The sequence below is a fragment of the Stegodyphus dumicola genome, chromosome 6 (assembly GCF_044657685.1).
Source record: "Stegodyphus dumicola isolate Sdum_Otavi_A_Nest chromosome 6, ASM4465768v1".
NCBI classification, from domain to species: domain Eukaryota; kingdom Metazoa; phylum Arthropoda; class Arachnida; order Araneae; family Eresidae; genus Stegodyphus; species Stegodyphus dumicola.
Window position 1 is genome coordinate 70,760,209 of NC_140773.1, and position 18,752 is coordinate 70,778,960.

Consider the following 18,752-nt stretch of genomic DNA (forward strand, 5'->3'; position numbering starts at 1 on the left):
TTGCAGAAAATGCTGCATTTTATCACTCGTACTTTAAAGAGAAAATCACATGCTCACAACAAACGATTTAAAAATAAAATAATCCTACTTGGGAATCATTTGGTAAAGCAATTCGTCTGTTTTCTTCTTTTCTTCGTAAAGGGATTGGGTCTTTTCATCCACTAAGCTTTCCAAATCATTGGCATATTGCTCCATCCTGTTCAGAAGGTTGTCCAGAAAATTTTTACTTGACATGCCCCTGTTGTCATGAAACACGATAATTTAATAAATACCTATTTAAAACACAAATTATATCAAAATAGTTTAAAGAGTTAATGGACAGTGAAAAATGATCACGCGAAAGAAATAGCTAGTAATCCAACAATGAAACTGATATGATATAGTTTAATACAGAATCATTAGAAATATATTATAAACATATACATATATAAGACATATTATAAAAAGCATCATAAATTATAACATTTTAAATATTTTTGAAAGGATTATAAAAAATATGCGTTATGTTATAATATGTTAAACATATTGATATGATTAAAAACTGAAAACTCCTAAGTGCTGTCGAAGGTTTCATTTCGATGTCACTTTCTCTTTATGTAACGGTAGACCTCAAAATTATACTTTATCTCATTAGCTTGCGGTAAATTCTAAATTAAACTTCGATTTCAGAAGCCGACTGATATATGTCCATCGTCAAAAAAACTTTCTTGATAGAGTCTTATTTAAAACTTTATGCCAATTTTATGTTGCTTTCTGGTCTAATTTATGAAAGATTAAAGAAATTTATAAAATTACTTTGTTTTGGCACATTTTATTATTTAACACATTTCGATATGTTTGATTAGTTTAGGAGAAACAAGTCTTATGTAACTGAAATCCTAAAATTACTCCAATAAATGTAATAAATAACAAAATCCGCGTCAGAGACCATGAAATTACATTATAAATTTAATTCGCATTTTTAGTTATAAAATAATACTTGAAAAAATCAGCTGTGTAAAGAATTTTCGATAGATGATAGCTCTGAATTGAGTTCGAAAAAATTTGAGTTCTAGAAACATTGGAGTATTTGTGATAGATGTGTGATGAAGAGTACTAAGTAATATAATTATGTAAAGATATGCAGTTAAGATATGCTACGGATCACGAACTTCCAACTTCACGAACAAATTATCGGTGTTATTTATATATATATATATATATATATATATATATATATAAACCTCGAATCACGACTGGTGTCTCTAGTTAATACTGCAGTCGGCAACATATGATTTTCAAAGGTGTTTTGATTTTCAAAGGTGTTTAATTAAAACTTTTTATCTCAAAACCTATCTTTTTTATATCGCAAAACCAGCGAAATATTACTTCTTAATGTATATTGCTAATCATTTTTAAATTATATAATATTTCATTTCGAAATGATGGATACAATATTTCGTATTTGTACAGGTGAGAACCGGTCGCGGACACTTAGCCGACGAGACACTTAACCGACACCAGTTGGCCGACAGGACATTTAGCCAACACGGACACTTAACCGACATGGACACGTAGCCGACAGGACATTTAGCCGACAAGGACACTTAGCCGACAGAACATTTAAACATTTAGCCGACAATGAGTCTCGCTTCCCAATGCTTTCAAATTTCTAGTACTTTCACATTTTATTACTACTCTGCTCAACACATCATGCTACATTCATTCCTCATTCCCGTATTTCCTTTCCCTGTCAGGAACTAGAGTGATTCGCCCTACTCCTCGCCACAACGGACCTTTTTCTTTTTCTTTTTTTTTCTCCTCCCTCCTGAAATGCTAATTACACCCTCAGAATGCTATTCACACGTTAGGCATCGTATATTTATTAATCTGTGATAGGGCTCCGGCCCACTAATTCGTGCCTCATGGGGCCTGCTGCCACTTAACAGAAGCAGGTTTGGTTTCGTTTAGTTTATTTAATTATGGCAAAGCCAGACGGCTATCTGCGTAAGGAAAGGGATACCTTCGTAGAGAACTTTCAAAGGAAACTGTCTCGTATACACGTTACACATGGGAAAAACCACGAAAAAAACCATGCAGCCAGTTCGTTCACGGGATTCGAAATTCTGACCGAACTACCAGTGCTCGGCGACTTTACGCTGGGCCTAACGGAAACAAAGAGACCATTTTACCTAATACATAAAATAGTAATGAAACGAAAAGGTATTAGAAATTTGAAAGCATTAGGAAGAGCGAGATTGGAAAATTAATATCATTAACTAAACAAGAAAAATTATTAACGATGTGAAAGTGTTCAAAGGAACCCCGTTGATTAAACGAAAAAGCTTTACGGATAATTTTTGCAGATCCAATATTAAGATGTAATTAAGTGACCGTAGTACTAAGCTAAAAAAAAAAAAAGTTCTTTTTTTTTTGTCGAAATTTAATTCGTATTCTCTGACGAGAAATTTCAACGCCTTTTTCAATTAGGCCAATATGCACCAAACAGCACGATATATATCAAATTATGCTAAATTACACAAGAATTTAAAGCACATATGGAATCTTTAAGGAACGAAAAATGAATTTTACTGATAAGAGAAAAAAATGACTTAAATATTGATTTCATGAAGAAATCGAGAACTTTTGTAATTGATAGTAAGTTTAAATAATTATTGGGTATATTTAAATAATTATTAATGGTAATATTTAAATAATTATTATTGGTAATATTTAAATAATTATTGGGTAACATGTCTGCTAAACGTCATTGTCGGCTTAATGTCCTGTTGACTAAATGTTTTGACAGTCAACGGCTAACTCTCTGCGTCGGCTAAATATCCTGTCGGCTAAGTGTCCTTGTCGGCTAAATGTCCTGCCTGCTAAATTTCCGTGTCGGCTAAATGTCCTGTCGGATAACTGTCCTTGTCAGCTAAATGTCTTGTCGGTTAACTGTCCGTGTCGGCTAAATGACCTGTCGGCTAAATGTCCTATCGGCTAAGCGTCCGTGTTGGCTATATGTCCGGTCGGCTAACTGGTGACGGTTAAGTGTCTCGTCAGCTAAGTGTCACGTACCCGGTGAGAACATATGGAATAGATCTAATCTTGCAATTATTTTTTGTTTCTTTTAAAAACATATTATCTTAAAAAACATGGTAGAGAAGCTACCGAGGCCATAAGATTGTGATACTGACAGATCGGTAAACTACCATAAAACGACTTCAAAATTTGCTTGCGCATGCTTGGTAATGTTATCTTATATGGGACCAGTTTTCAGCACTGTTTCTCTCTCCATTGTTTAAACTTGGAAGTCAACATATTTTACTTTTAACACTTTCGTGTATCTCAAGAACATTTTCACGAAGACGAACTAAAATATAGCACTAGAAGATACACTAATTTCTCTTATAACAGTTACAAGAAAATTACAATTTCTTACAACCTACCATCAGTAGTTAACAGTGTGGTTAAGTTATGGGAACAAGTGAAAGGCAACTAGACCTTCCTCACATACTTCCTTCCATTCCAGGACACGGAAATCTCTCCTTAACAGTGTCCTATTGTCTTGAAAACCCGACTACGCTCGAATGGCGTGCTATTTCTAAAGAGGTAGCATGATATTCTATTCAAGATAAAATCATACTTAAATGTATTAATGCCTGAAATGTAAGGGGGCTAGCCTAGCCCCTCGAGGCCAATGAAGGCACGTTTCTGGTAACGATATCACATTGATAAAGTTACAGAATAAGTATTTTCAATGTCATTGCGATGTCTCACTTTGGAAAAAATTTAAAACATTGGTAATAATAAATCAGACTGGATAAATTTTGAAAGAAATGGAAGCTCAATAAATCTAAAATAGAGTCGAATGGTGCTTAAAGACAAAGAAAAGATGAAAAAAATGTGCCACCTAAAGGGGACACTTCATCCAAATAATAATGTTTTTCTCATTATTTTCCACTTATGCTGTCTATTCTCCTCCATACATACAGTAACAGCACAAATAAGTTAAATTTTCGTGTATTTTAATATATTCGTGTATTTTAATATATTCGTGTATTTTAATACTTTATCTGTTTCTGCCTGTAGTATAAATGATAATCTGGCATTTCACATACATAGTACATTAGTTGAAGAATAAATAATTTTATTCTGTTTTTGCATAATATACGCACAGTGTTTTTTACTTCTGCTTTTTCATTTTGTTTTCCTTATATACTTGTTGTAGTCATACGTTTAGTCAAATGTTTCTGCATCTTTTAATCTTGGAACCGCTGGGTCCCAGATTTGGTGGCGGTCCACCAGATCAGATCCCCGGGTACACAATTTATTTGCATAGGTGTTTTGGTAATTTTTCCCATGTGTAACGTGAATATGAGTCAATATGGATTAGAAAGTCTTCGCAAAAGCATCCATGTCATTAGGCAGATAGATCATCTGAGTTTCATTTTGGTTATTTCACAGTACGACCGTAAATTTTTTTATTAATTTTTTATGGATCTACTTGGCATTCACCATAAGATGTCCTGTTAATAACTAGTAAACTCCTAACGGATACAGTTATATTATTTGTAACAACTGATAATTACCTTACGACTTTCTTTTTGGTTGAATTCTCCAACTTAATCAAATGCTAGCTTATTAAAAACACACGAACTAATGAATCTTTGTATAAATTTTTACATGTTCAGTAAAAAATTGCCTTTTGATATTAGCAAATTTATTATGGTTTTAGAATTAAGTGTTTTGAGTGTTATATGATACCAAGTAATGAGATACTTTGTATGTGTGTGTATGCAACAAATACAGGGTATCTGTAATGAAATTTACCCTATTCAGAGTATTATCATTAGAAAATTACGGAATTTTGTGTACGGTAATAGGAAAAGATGGAAGACACATTTAATGAAAATGTCTTTCCCTTTATTACAAATTCATTTAAAGAAAACGTAACATTACTTTGTTATTCTTCTTAACTTGTGTTTTATTTCTGGAAAGCTAGGCCTAGCTTCAGGATCTTCTTCCCAACACATTTTGATGAGATCCAGCATATCCACCTGGCATTCATCTTCTGTGATCTCTGGACGGTAAGGCGGTGTAGTACCCATTCGTAATTGGTCTAGAATATCTTGATAATAAAAGAAAATATCTACAACAATTACACAAAGCAACTTTTAAATTATGTTCATCTTAAAATTCATTCTTGTTTTTAATTTTAAGCTTTTTAACGCATGTTTGCATTAGCAGATAGCCTGCAAAAATAAATTAATTAAATTAAAATTAAAGAATTCCGTAATGAAACTAAAATATAAATGCAGTTCCAATGTATAATATTATTGCGCATTACATGTTCCTTAAAATCTCCATCATCAGAAAACTAAGAAATAAGTTAAATAAGTTAAAATAAGTTAAAATCTTTTACTAAGTTAAAATAAGTTAAATCTTTTACTAATCTTTTACTAAGAAATAAGTTAAAATCTTTTTACACACGCAATGAATATCATAAATTACAAAAAGTGCTCGCAGAATAAATCTAAAATTACTAATAAGAAGCTCAGAAGTCTATAACAAACTCGATTCTCAACTTCATAGCTGCTCTTCGCAGCTCCCTATTTGTATGTAAATGTAAGGGGTGTTGGAACCTCAAAATCTTCAAAAAAATTGTGATTTCGGATTTTTGCATTTTCAAATTCTCTACACTTTTATCTTTCTAAAAATACCATTCTTTAATCCCTATGAGAATTATAACTGTAAAAAAATCTAGTTTTAATTTGTCATCGACTGCTTTAATCAATGAGGATTTTTACATACAAACGCGTTTTTCTCCAAACGTGGATTTTTTTATACTCGATGTACCTTTTCTCAGGAACTACTGCTCACAGGTATGTAAAATTTTTATGGCTTATTTATTAGGTTTCCTAATATTTACTGAAATGAGATTTTGCGATAAACGTAGGAAAAAACATTTTTTAAATGTTTTGTGTGAGAAAAGTGCTAAATTTTACTATGCCCAACGAAATATTCTGTAGATAACTCTAAAATTCAAAATGTTTCAAAAGCTCATTTCAATATAATCAGATAGGTATACTTTAATTACATAAAAAATTTCAAGCGTGTATCTACAGCAGATTTTGAGAAAAGGTACATCGAAAATGGCCAATTATCATTGTCGGTATAGGGGTTGCTGTATACCCCTTAAACAACAAATGACAATCTTAGATCGGGGCATATTTTATATAAAACTCTACCAGTGTTGTGGGGATCAGACATAGTCTCTTTTTCAATCTGTGTTAAAATCAGATAAAGAAAATTCAAGATATACCACTAGGTATATATGTAAATGAAAATAATTTGAATAACATCTGTTTTGTTCCAGTACCTTCAGGGTTAATGTAACTGGGATGCAATCCAGCATTTTCAGCTGGTTCAAAGGGACCTCTTCTTGTGACAACCTCTTGAAGCACGATTGCAAAAGAATACACGTCACCTTTTTTCGAACCCTCAAGCCTAGGATATTTTCGACGCAGATGTTCTGGAGCAGTCCACAATAGAGTACCTAGGAGTAAAAACTGAAGCTTAAATTTAGGATTCAGAAAAAAGGTTTGATGTTTTATTAGCTTCATTATATAGCCTTGATAAAATAAAATGGCAGTTAATAAGATACAGCGTGAATATAAGCAAATTTTAACAAAAGTACAGCTTCTAAAGCAATATAGCCGAATTTTTAGCATGGGCGTCCGCAGGAAATTTTCCAAAGGGCAAAATTTGGCGAATAATGACATCAATAAATTTTAGTTTGACTATTTAATTTGAGGGTTTCACCAATAGACTAAATATTCCGGTATTGTATTAATACAAAAATACTTTGTACGTATATAACTTAAAAAATATATTTCATACTCGACTCCAAGGAAGCTAAGGGCCTCATTTGCTCTCCCTTGCGGACGTCTCTGCTATTGCGTCTTTTACTACGGCTGTGTATAAATCCTAATACAAAAGACTCGGTGGTTCAAATTACAAAACTCGAGTTAAAAAATGAAAAAATTCAATAAATTATTTTTTTTTTTTTTTTTTTTTTTTTTTTTTTTTCAGGAAATGAAAATGAACGAAAATTTCAACTGTATGTTTATATGCATTATCAAGGAAACACAAACAGGTTAAAACATCAATAAGCGGCAGTTTGATTGATACCATAGTAGTCAATGTGGAAGTATTGAAAATATGTTCAGCTTTACAGAACATAAAATGAAAAGCATTTATAATGATTCATTTAAGAGTTGAATCTAAAGTTTTAGAAACAAGTCTAATTGATAAACTGATAACTGATAAACTGAAAGAAATTGTCGAAAGCTTTGGAAAATTTATTTGTTTTATGTGCATTACATAATGTGCTGGAAATGACTCCTTCTCTGTCAAGATTTACTGGGCAGCGCAGCTTTGTTTGTTGCCTAGATGTGAAATTTTTATACAAGCTGTGGAGCAGTTACATGATATGAAGCTAAATTCAATTAGAGGGATTCACATTCTATACGTCTCAAGACTGAGCGCACAGGTCTTTTTAATGAGCAAACGTAAGGACGGTTAATTCCAAAAGGTCTGTATCTACTGTGGATACCCCACTTAACAAAATCAGATTTATTTTTATGAAAATAAGGATAGATACTTCTGCAGCAACATACAGCCGTGGACAGTTGAAAACTTACATAGCATTAGCGGTGAGACCAGAATATTGACTGTCTGAAATTGCCCAATCGAAATATGCAGTGCCACGTCAGTATGTATTTGACGGTAGATGGAAGTAATTTCTAGCATATGCTGTAATGCAGTGGTTCCCAACCTTCTGTACGCGAACAAGCAGCTACCGGTACACGAATAATTTTACAATTTAAAACAAAAATAAATTAATAATCTGTATTAAGAAAAGAGAACAGAAATGATTATAATAATTATTAATTCCTACATTTTATTGTAGTTTATTTGTAGAGACATTAGGTTATTTGGAAGCAGGAACGATGTGAAAAATGCTCGAACCACGGATCTGTCGATTACGCGTCGAGTGTGCTGACCACTACACCACGAATGCATGCTAAGAAGGCGGGAGAAAAGCCTTATATACCCCCTTTTAAAGAGCGACTGGAGGTTAAGGGACCTAATCTCTTAGTTCGGGCTCCACTGTAGAGACATTAGGTTATTTGGAAGCAGGAGATGCGAAAAATGAGTAATGCCCTCGCCAGGACTCGAACCACGAACCTCTTGATTATGCGTCGAGCGTCCTGACGAACAAAGGTATGCTAAAAAGGGGGGAGAAATACCTTCCTCTTGTATACTTTTTATATACTTTTTTAATATTTTAGTTTTTTACCTTACGTTTTTGTAATATTTTACTTATTATTTTTACAGCATCCCGATACAATGATGAGATTATTTAGTGCAATCTGGAAGTTCTAGTATCAACCTAAAGGAAGATCATTCACGAGGATTAAGCAAAGACGAAGACCAGAATTACAGAAGCAGAATTGAACTTGGTTCAGGATCTATGATCCTGATTATATAAAATATGTGTTCGCCATGAAATCCGCAAAAGAAGCTGAACATGTTCCACAATGCGTGATTTTCTTTGAGTTCGTATCAAACGGGACTCTTTTGAAAAGGCATTTATATGGCAAACATTCGAGTGTAAAAGACAAACCTCTTGATATTTTTAAAAGAAAAAATTCAAAGTTTTGCTCTCAAAAATCAATTGTCAAAACGTTTAATAGTGTAAACACTAATTATGTGAGAGCATCATATAAACCTACTTTACATATAGCTAAGTGTAGGAAATCACATGCAATTGAAGCATTTTTGATGCCTGCAACAAAGGATATAGTTGCATCTGTCCTTGGAGAGAAAGAGAGGCTAAAGAAATTGGCAAAGTATGATAATCTAATAATGCTGTTTAGCGGCGAATAGATAAGATGGCATCATAGGTTGAAGATATTTTGATCCAAAAATTAAAAGCAAGCCAGTTTTACTCCCTCCAGCTGGATGAAAGTACCTATATTTCCAATTTGGCACAACTAGTTGTATATTATTTGGTTTGATTTTAACAATGAAATACAAGAACTATTATTTTGTAAACCATTAACTGCAAGAACAACTTCGAAAGAAACATTTAAAATAATTAATCGTTATTTAATTAAAAATCACATAAGTTGGCTAGAATATGTTGGAGTTTGCACCGATGGTGCTCGTTCGATTATTGGAAAATTACTAGGAGTGGTAAACAAAATTAAAGAAGTGGTACCAATTTATTTATTTTCGGGAAGACCTCACAGCTCAAAATAAGATTCGAAATCCTTTCTCATGCACAACCGGGGCTCCAGACGATTGCAAAAGAGTCTTTTATAGATTGTAGAGACATTAGATTTTTTTGGAAGCAGGCAAGATGAAAAATATGAAACGCCTTCGCCGGGAATCGAACCGCGGACCTATCAATTACGCGCTGAGTGTGCAGACCACCACACCACGAAGGCTCGTTAAGAAGACGGGAGAAATACCTTATCTTAGCAGTGACAGTGGATTGAAATCAAGCTTCCTGAGCTGCAACCTATTCACTTTTGGGCTATTTAATCGTAAAGAATACCCAAAAATATCTTCCCAAGGAGTAAAATTTTTAATGCTATTTGCGACCACATATTTATGTGAAAAAGGATTTTCTGCAATGACTGCGATGGAAACTAAATATAGAGCTTTGCTGGACATTGAATCGGATCTTCGCCTTAAACTGACAAGCATTGAGCCCGATATTACTTCTTTAGTTAATAATAAACAGGCCTAACCTTCTCACTAGTTATATATTTTTTTAAATCATTATTATATTTTATGTATATGTTTAGCAATATAGCCCAAGTTACTTGTCTTTATTACAAATGTTCTTCTCCGTTGCATTTTATTCCCCATTTCAAAATTTTGGTCAACCGGTACGTCATCAAATTTTTTATAACGTACAGGTACGGTAATATAAAAAGGTTGGGAACCCCTGCTGTAATGTATACGTATTCGGTGTCAGACGAAGACTTCTTTTTGTAGGCCTCTCCTCAGGAAAGAGGTTTTTGGAATAGACAAAGGATTATCGAAAAGCATTATAGATGATATAAGAAATAATCGTACGCTGCCAGAACAAGTTGGCAAAAACATGCTCTGCGGCGTCATATTGTACACGGTGGAAGAAAGCAGTAACTAGTTGTAAAATTTGAGAAATTCCCGACAATTTCTATCCTTTTATTTCTGATCTACTCCTAAAACCTTGGGGTCTGTTCAATACGATGTTCCATAATATCCATAATGCATAATATTCCATACTTTATATAAACTAATTTATACCAGTATTATTTTTCTGTAAACATCTTCATTTGGCATTAACGTTAGTATAAAGAGCAAGGACAAGTATTTGTGTGAAATATTACTTACTGGCATCTTCAGAATCGGACTGAGGTAACTGTTTCTTTAACTCTCGAAGACCGTAATCGCTTAATTTGACAACAAAGCGTCCATCTATGAGACAATTTTCGGAACTTAAGCATCCATGATATTCTATTTTACTGCTGTGAATGAAATTCATTCCCTGAAAGAAAGAAAAATTTTAACAAATAGAGGAAGACGTATTAAAGTCAGTAGGCATTTAAATAAACTAATTCAAAGCATTTGCGACGTACAGTAATACTATACACAGTGTACAGTAATACACAGTGAATCGAAAGCTTTGTATTATTGAATTTTTTACATAAAATATTTAATTATAGTTATGTCCATTGGTTTGCGGTGAAAATGTCACGCCAAAAATATCGCGGACAAAAATTTCGCGATGGTAAGAAGGTAAGGGGGAAACGTAGTAGTACAAGGTGGCCCAGAAGTCACTTTACATTTTGAAAATTAAATAACTTTTTCTTAAATGACTGTATTTAATTAATTCTTTTTTATTTTTTGCTTATTCACATGTCCATTCAAATGGAAATGAGCTTCATCTCCCATGATCAACTTGTGAATAAATTCATTGTCATTTCTTGCAGTTCTCTGAAACCTGACAGCATAATTTACTCGTTTCTGAAAGTCTGCTGGTTTTAAAGATTGCACTAATTGAACCTTGAAAACGCGTCACTAAGTTCCTTATTGCAGGCCTACTAGGGGGATGTCGAACATTAAAATGGCGCATATATGCGTTGCAACAATTGACCGTCCATTTTCAAAGTAAAATTCAATTATCTTCACTCGTTGTTCTGTTGTAAACTTATCCATGCCAAAAATGTCCAGGGATTATATTTTTTAATTCTGAAAAGAGAAAAAGAAATATATTAATAGAAAAAAAGTTATTTAATTTTCAAAATGTAAAGTGACTTCTGGGCCACCCTGTATTACAGAATCATTGGTAGATTAGAAAGCAAGAGGAAAACATCGTACCTCTAAAACTTCGTGGTAGAAAATCTTTAAAACTCTGCACTTTTAAAACATTGTCCCCAAAAGTAACGTTATAAAAAACAAAATACCTGCGAAGCATCACATATCGATTCCATCGCAAACATGTGTTTTAAGTTTTTACCAAAATAATGAACAAGTCAAACAGTAAAAGCAATACAACAAATAAAAACATTATAAACAGCAAGAAAGAGCATTTATACGGAGAGTGTTTTATGGGGACTTTCGAATAGCTTCTTTTGGCACTACCTATGAGATTCAATGATCTATGCATGCCCACAGTTTGACAGCTTTCACAACGAAAAATCCCTGTTACAGATTCTGAAACGGCGATTCATGCTCAAATGATTCCCTGTAAATTGTGAACTGAAACATTTACACAGCCTAATCATCTAGCAGTTTTTTGCATTTTATAGCATAATGCCTTATGAATTAAATTATAATAAATAAAATGCATATCGAGCTTTGGACCATCTTGAAGATTTTATTGGCTATAAGGAAATACCAAATACTAAATTTATAAGCTGTTTCGTTTAGTGGTTTATAATGTGAGTAACACGTCCGCCACTTTCTTATAGCTTATAAAAAATTTAGAAGAATGGAATTTAGGATATAAAATAAATTTAGAAAAAAGAAATTTACATGACTGGAAAAAGAATCTTTTCAACTACAGCAGTCTTTCTTCAAAATTTCCCTGATTGAAAACTCCTTTGAAAATGTTTTTTGAACACACTTCCGAAATCCTTTTCAAGTTCTTTATGCCTTTTAAGGATCTTTATGCCTAAGGAAAGAGCTATGTTTCATGGAAATTATTCTGAGAGAAACTGGCTTGTTATTTATGTTACGCAGGGAAAAAGCCTCGAAAACACCCAAGCAGTCAATCCGTTCCGTTGAACTCTGCCCGGAACTACCAATATGCAGCAATTTTACAGATCCGCCGATTGTGATCCATTAAGACGCATTTAGTTACCAAATTCCCTTGTGATAGAACTGATTGGGAAGTAATAGAAAACAGATTAAATCTTTAGATTGTTAAATTTTAAGCAAATGTGCACCAAAATAAATTACAAATCATCAAGAAATTATTAGTTTTTGATTAAATTTTTATTTAGTTAAATATTTTGCAATAACTTTGCAAAATCAGATGCATTAATCGAAATATTTTTAATACAATATCGAGTCGCTGGCAATAAAAATTTTCAAATTTAAAATATGAAACAGGATATCTGGGAACTAGAACTTATTCAAAATATTGTTCTACTTTGTGCGTTATCAGTTTAATACTGACTCTGTCAAGGAATGTTTTGGAAGTTGAGAAAATTATACAGCTTAAAGTGCTTGGATTTTTCAAGTTTTGAAATATCAACGAAACAAAATAAATCGTAATTTCAAAACATGTTAAAACGAACAGAACAAGTATTAGAATATAAAGGTAATAAATTTAGATTGCCAAAATAAACAGGACAAGTATCAAAATATAAACGTAATTATTTCAAATTATTCTTAATATTATATTTTTTAAATATCAAAATTTCATCATAAGTAAAAATAATAATTATTTATAATAATAAAATAAAGGGGAAATGGAATAAGACAAAACTAAGTAAAAAAGCATTTTCAAAAGTTAATTAATAATTAATTTTTTAAAAAAGTCTTAATAATTACAAAAATGTTCTACGTATAGCACATATTCAAATTAAAGAAATACATTATCTAAAATTTCAAAATACTTTTAAAATTAATATTTATTTCTGAAGTCTAGGATGAGATCATATGTGTGTAAAATTTAATTTGAGCACTAAGGTTATTGCTTTTTCTATGCTGCATATATATATTCCTATTATATAATATATATATAATAGGAAGAAAAGTCAGTAGGCATTTAAATAAACTATTTCAAAATGTTTACATTTTTGATAGATTTGCAATAAGAAGAGCGCAGAAAGCAGCAGTTCATGCAGGCCGAAGTGCAGAAAGCAAATGTGTTGTGTTCATGATGAAATCTTAATTCAGGCTGAGTTAATTTTGGTTCTCAATGCATTTGTATTGGATTATCAATACTGCTGTAAAATTATTATCGGCTGTTTGACTTTTAGTTCCATTTACATCATCAGTATCATGTAAGAGTCATACGACATGGACTCGTCTCGAAATAATGCAGTGAAAGAAACAGATTACTATTTTTAGAAGAGATGGGAAATAAATTTAAGTATTAAGAGACTACTGCTAATTTAAATTGTAATTTACCTTTTACATATTTATTTTTATCTTGCAGGTAGAAGCCAAGTGCGCAGTTATCCAGTATGGAAGCACACCAACAGAAGGTTATGTGTTTACCGTATATACCCGCGTATAAGTCGAGATATTTTGGACAAAAAAAAAAAAAAAAAAAAAAAGACTTCAAAGTGAGTACATAAAAGGAACCTCCAAACTTTTTTCCCCGCCGGCTGTATCAGCATTTTTGGGAAGCTTTGAGGGCCAAGATTTAGTTAGTTTATCATGCCACGGTGATGTAATTGTGATAAATAGCATACACATGTTTCTAAACAAGGCAGCGAGATTTTTGAGATAGGAATTATACCATTATGATAGTAAGAAAAGCCTTATTTTTTAGACTTTTATGCAGTTTTAACTAACATAAATTTCTTAAAACTATTTAAACATCTGCAAATTTATCTCTCCTTTGTAACAATTCATGAGAACACTTTAATAACATTTGATCAGGTGCAAACTTTCGCTCATAAGTATTTTATATTTGGCCAAATTTTGTGTGAAAAAAAGATCTCAAAAATAAAATAAATCTCTTAAAAATAAATCTCTAAAATAATTTACAACACATGCAGAAAAAAAATTTAAACAAAACCCCTGCTAAAAATTTCTATGAACAAACCTAGAACACTACTATGAAAGTACGTAAAGGTAACTCACAACACCTTTATTTTCGTAAGTACAGCGGCAAATTTTTTAATAGAGTGGTTACTCTGTTTCAATGTAAATTTTAAAACTGTTAAATAATGTTTATAATACGTTTTATAGTAATCGTGCATAACAGGCAATGTATTTATAGATTTTTTTTTTCTATAAAATTGTTAATGTGCACGTTACATTGCTTATTTTAAATTTTATGAAAATATTAAAAACTTCTGACGGGTTTGACGGATAGTGCTCACGAGGCGTAGTTTGGAGGCCTCTGACATACATGATTTATGAAGGGAAATATGTTTTCGAACTGATTTGCCTATTGTAGTTAAAAATATAAAGATATTTACCAATATTTTTAGGTTTTAATTATACGAACACAATTTTTATTCTGTCGTCAAGGATTAGGAGAATTTTGAATTCTTAAAACAGTTTAAGTATTATTTTACACACTTGCACTGTTTTTACTTTAATGATGCAAGGCTTTGTTTTCATGATAGCATAAGTTCTACTAATTAATATATATGATGAACTAATCATTATAATTAATAAGTAGATGAAAAAATCTTGCAAATTTAATTAAAGTTGAATTAATGCTTACTTTGCAGCCACAGTATTAAAATTACAGCTAACGTGAGGTTTCAAAATACAGCGAAACCTCGGTTCAAGAAATTAATTCTTTTCTGAAGGTCTTTCTTCAACTGAAATGTTCGCATACCTAAACTATTTTCCCCATATGAACGAATGTAAAATGGTTTGAACCATTCTTGCACAAATCATCACTGATTTAAACTTTAGAAAAATACTTTGCATACAAGTTCGTGGCATGAAACCAATGAAAATCATTGAATCGAAGACAAGAAAGATAAATAGACAATTATTTTAATTTCGCTATATCTGTACAAAGGGAAATGAACTGTAAAACGGAATGTGATCAGGAAAAGAAAGGGAAGGAATGTTTTAGATAAGGAGGCTCTTTCCGTAAAAGCATCAGCTAATAGTCTTTCTGGCATATCATCTTTTGTCTTTTTTTATTTTCTTAGAGCCACTCTACTCTTCTTACCCCCGTTTCACTAAACATTTGTTCCACAGGAATTGCTGTCAATGTTTTAAAATGTTTCTAAAAGGAGGCATGGCACTGTCATTGAAAATGCTTTGCTGTATATTGTTATTGCTTCACTAGTGTGGCATCTCTAAATGATAACTCTGCATCTTGCCACTTTTTCTAAAATTTCGCAGGTATGAGTGCCGGAATCACCTTTTCTTTCTTTCTTCTTCCTCTGAAGCCCTTTTTATTTACAATCGCCTTTCGTTCCTGCTTCTGAAGTTGTCTTCTGAATTCTTCAGTCAATATTCATAGCCTATTAGTGATCCATCTCGTAACTGTTAAATGCCAAGCCCAAGCCTAGACACGCAATATCGAAGATAACAAAAAACGTTCTAAGTGTATCAAAATCCTCTCTGTCTGCAACCCAGTCAGGCTCTAATTTCCTCGAGGCTGATTTCATGATCTTACTTTGCTGATGCGAGTTAAGCAATGAAAAGTTTTAAAAAGATGCTTTAAGAAGCTCATGAGTGTCAATTCTATAACTGTCAAAGCGCTCTTGAAAGCGCTCTTGAAAATCATTTGTTGGGAATGTGAGTGCTCGTAATTCGAAAAGGCGTACTTCATCCGAGACTTTTCTCTTCGCGATTCAAGGTTTCACTGTAGTTTACGTAATTTATTCTTGTAATTAAATATGCTTTTGATGCAACGCTGCATTGATGGCGAAATGGCTGCTATTTCTTAGAGAAATTGCAGAGGAAATGGAGACCAATGTTATTATCATTCTTAATTCTCAGGCTACCATTAGGGTACATTCTTCTGTGTTCCTCAATGGTAAAAATCGCTTTAGGACTGCCAGATTGCTTTTGACTTTCATTTGGAAAGCGAGAATTACCTCCCCTTTCGGGTAAGCCAGGGGTGATTCGATTCAAGGGAAGACCCGTAGAAGTCGACAGAAGTCACGAACTCTGCGTAGCTCTTCCTTCAGAGAGTCCCACTGGGATAACGCACCTGTAAGGCGGTCCACCTTCTACGGCGGGTACTCATTAAACCTAGCATCGGGCCCGAAAATACGACACCTCCCTCTTGTTGTCATAATACGACGAGGAAATATATATTAGACACCTCGATGTAGGTACGAGACCACTTGGGATAACGACATATTAATTTATAAAAGATTTTTAGTCACTGGGGAATTATCGGAAAAATAATGCAGATGTCTTTATCATAACTGGTTTTGACTCATCTCAGACAAATTCTTTTGTTAATTTTCCTATTGTTAATAGACTTATTAAATTCAGCATCAGCCTGTTCGGTGAAACTTCCTTAGAAAACTGCTTAGGGGAAAGTTCTTGGCTCCTTAAATTCTGGTTTCCTATAGCCTACCCAAAGCTGTAGGTATAGCAAATGGTTCAGAACTAGTCAGAACTCAGAACTAGTCATGCTATGTGTAAAAACATTTCCAATGAATAAGCCTGGCAAACTCATTAAGGTGGCCTGGCTGACATGACTAGTGACCACTTCTACAACTGCCTTGACTTAAATGTCGCAGCAGACTAATCTGCAGAAATTATAACGTTTTGTTTGTTTTTAAACTATACTGGGCTACCATTTAGAGACTAATTACTGAACAGCTGATGCCTGACGTAGGTTAAAAATAATTTGAGAAATGCGCTCACCTCAGCAATATCTGTGATGATGGAACAGCTAAACACCCAGTCTATATTAATTGCTTGGTTTGCCAGAATGTCCTGCAAAAGAATGATTTATATAAACAAATTTGTATTCGTAATCTTTCAAGAAAAATCATAAAGTTAAATCGTAAACAAGTCGAATAATGCAATGAAACAAAACGAAAGTGATTAGATTTATTTTTAAGACATTTCTATGCAAAAATCAGTTTAGTCTTTACTTAAAGCAAATGTTTGATGAATTCTACGTTGTTTAGTGACTTTGTAAGCCATTTTTGATAATTTATCATGCTTTCTAGAATTACAAATGAGTTCTTATGCTCTCGAAGTTGTCTTGAATTTTGGTAAACTTTAAGTAAAAATAAATGCACTAAGAAATTTAAAGAGAGATAAACTTTGTGCATCTTTCTGAAGTCTACTGCTGTTGTGATGAATGTATTTAAACCCTAAAGCAATGTACAAATTATGAGTTGTTAATAAATCCGTTACATAGAACATCAGAATAAAAATAAAGTGTGTCTAATATCAAAAATATTTAAATGTTATGCTAAAAGTGTTCAAGTATAAATAGATCAACCTGAATTGAGAAACTGCCTTATGCCTCTCTTTTAGCCTGTCTGAAGTCGGCATCTATCTGAAGAACATCAGTCCGAGTCTGGACCTAGGAGTGGCAGAATGAAATAAATGATGGAGCCAAGAGCAAATGGTTGCTTCTGACCACTGTTGTTTAATCCTGGCCGATGTAGTTGAACTCGTAGAATTCCTGTCCAAAACGGTAAGCAACGGCTAAACATTTAACATGTTAAAATTAGATAAAATTGGAGTTCCTCTTAGAGTAAAACTGAAGTTGAATTTTAGTATAGTCAAGTGGATTGTTCTCTGTACTTTGAAGTTACTTTTCAAACGGGGACTCATTAAAGTTTTTAAGTTAAATACTATTGAGTTCTTATCTACATGAACCTAGAAATCTCATTTCCATCACAATAACTCGAGAGAGAAATCAGTGGCACCTAATAAGTAAAACGTACAGAGATAGAAGTGATTATAATAATCCAAACCCAAGCACTCTGAAATCTAACAGTGGGTGTCATAGGGTTCAAAATTGTACTTTTGATGGGAAAGTAAGCATAATTTAAGTAATAAATTTTAAAATAATGTGGAGCAGAAGAAAGGGATGATACGTCTAACTACTTCATAGTATTTTTGTCTCTTTGGTATCACTCACTTGTAATTAAGACAATAGTGCTACACCGACCCGAACATAAGATGCTACTAGTTCTATAAAGTAGACTTAGGAAATCCATATCCATCTTATATATGAAATTCAATATTCAAGAAACACATTTTTAAAATAATGTACAGCTTATCATTCGTTCTTTTGCATTAAAACACAAGTATGCTTGCTTACTTTTACAGGAAACATTTAGACCTTTTAGTTCTCTTCCTTGTAGAAGGCAGGCAGTAAAGCTCATATATGTGAAGCTGTCTAACATGCAAGGCTTTTTTCACGTGTTGTAAAATGCCGTCAAATATATGGTGCCATCTTTTGAGACTATTATACGTACTTCATTTACTACTCATCCATCACCGGCATTCGAAGCATGGATGTTTCAATCACAAGCTGGATTAAAAATTATTTACCCAACAAGAAGGCCACGAATTAC

The 18,752-nt window shown here is 32.8% G+C and overlaps 1 protein-coding gene across 1 annotated transcript in view; it reads right to left on the reverse strand.

Annotated features, from left to right (window-relative positions):
• Positions 1 to 18,752, reverse strand: part of LOC118194521 (atrial natriuretic peptide receptor 1-like) — a 95,855-nt gene that overhangs the window by 19,802 nt on the left and 57,301 nt on the right. Inside the window, exons 13-17 of the mRNA XM_085819663.1 lie at positions 17,077 to 17,148; positions 10,432 to 10,585; positions 6,359 to 6,535; positions 4,939 to 5,107; positions 89 to 238 (exon numbers count right to left, since the gene is read on the reverse strand). Of these exons, the coding sequence (XP_085675789.1) occupies positions 89 to 238; positions 4,939 to 5,107; positions 6,359 to 6,535; positions 10,432 to 10,585; positions 17,077 to 17,148 (722 nt within the window). The remainder of the gene's footprint in view (positions 1 to 88; positions 239 to 4,938; positions 5,108 to 6,358; positions 6,536 to 10,431; positions 10,586 to 17,076; positions 17,149 to 18,752) is intronic.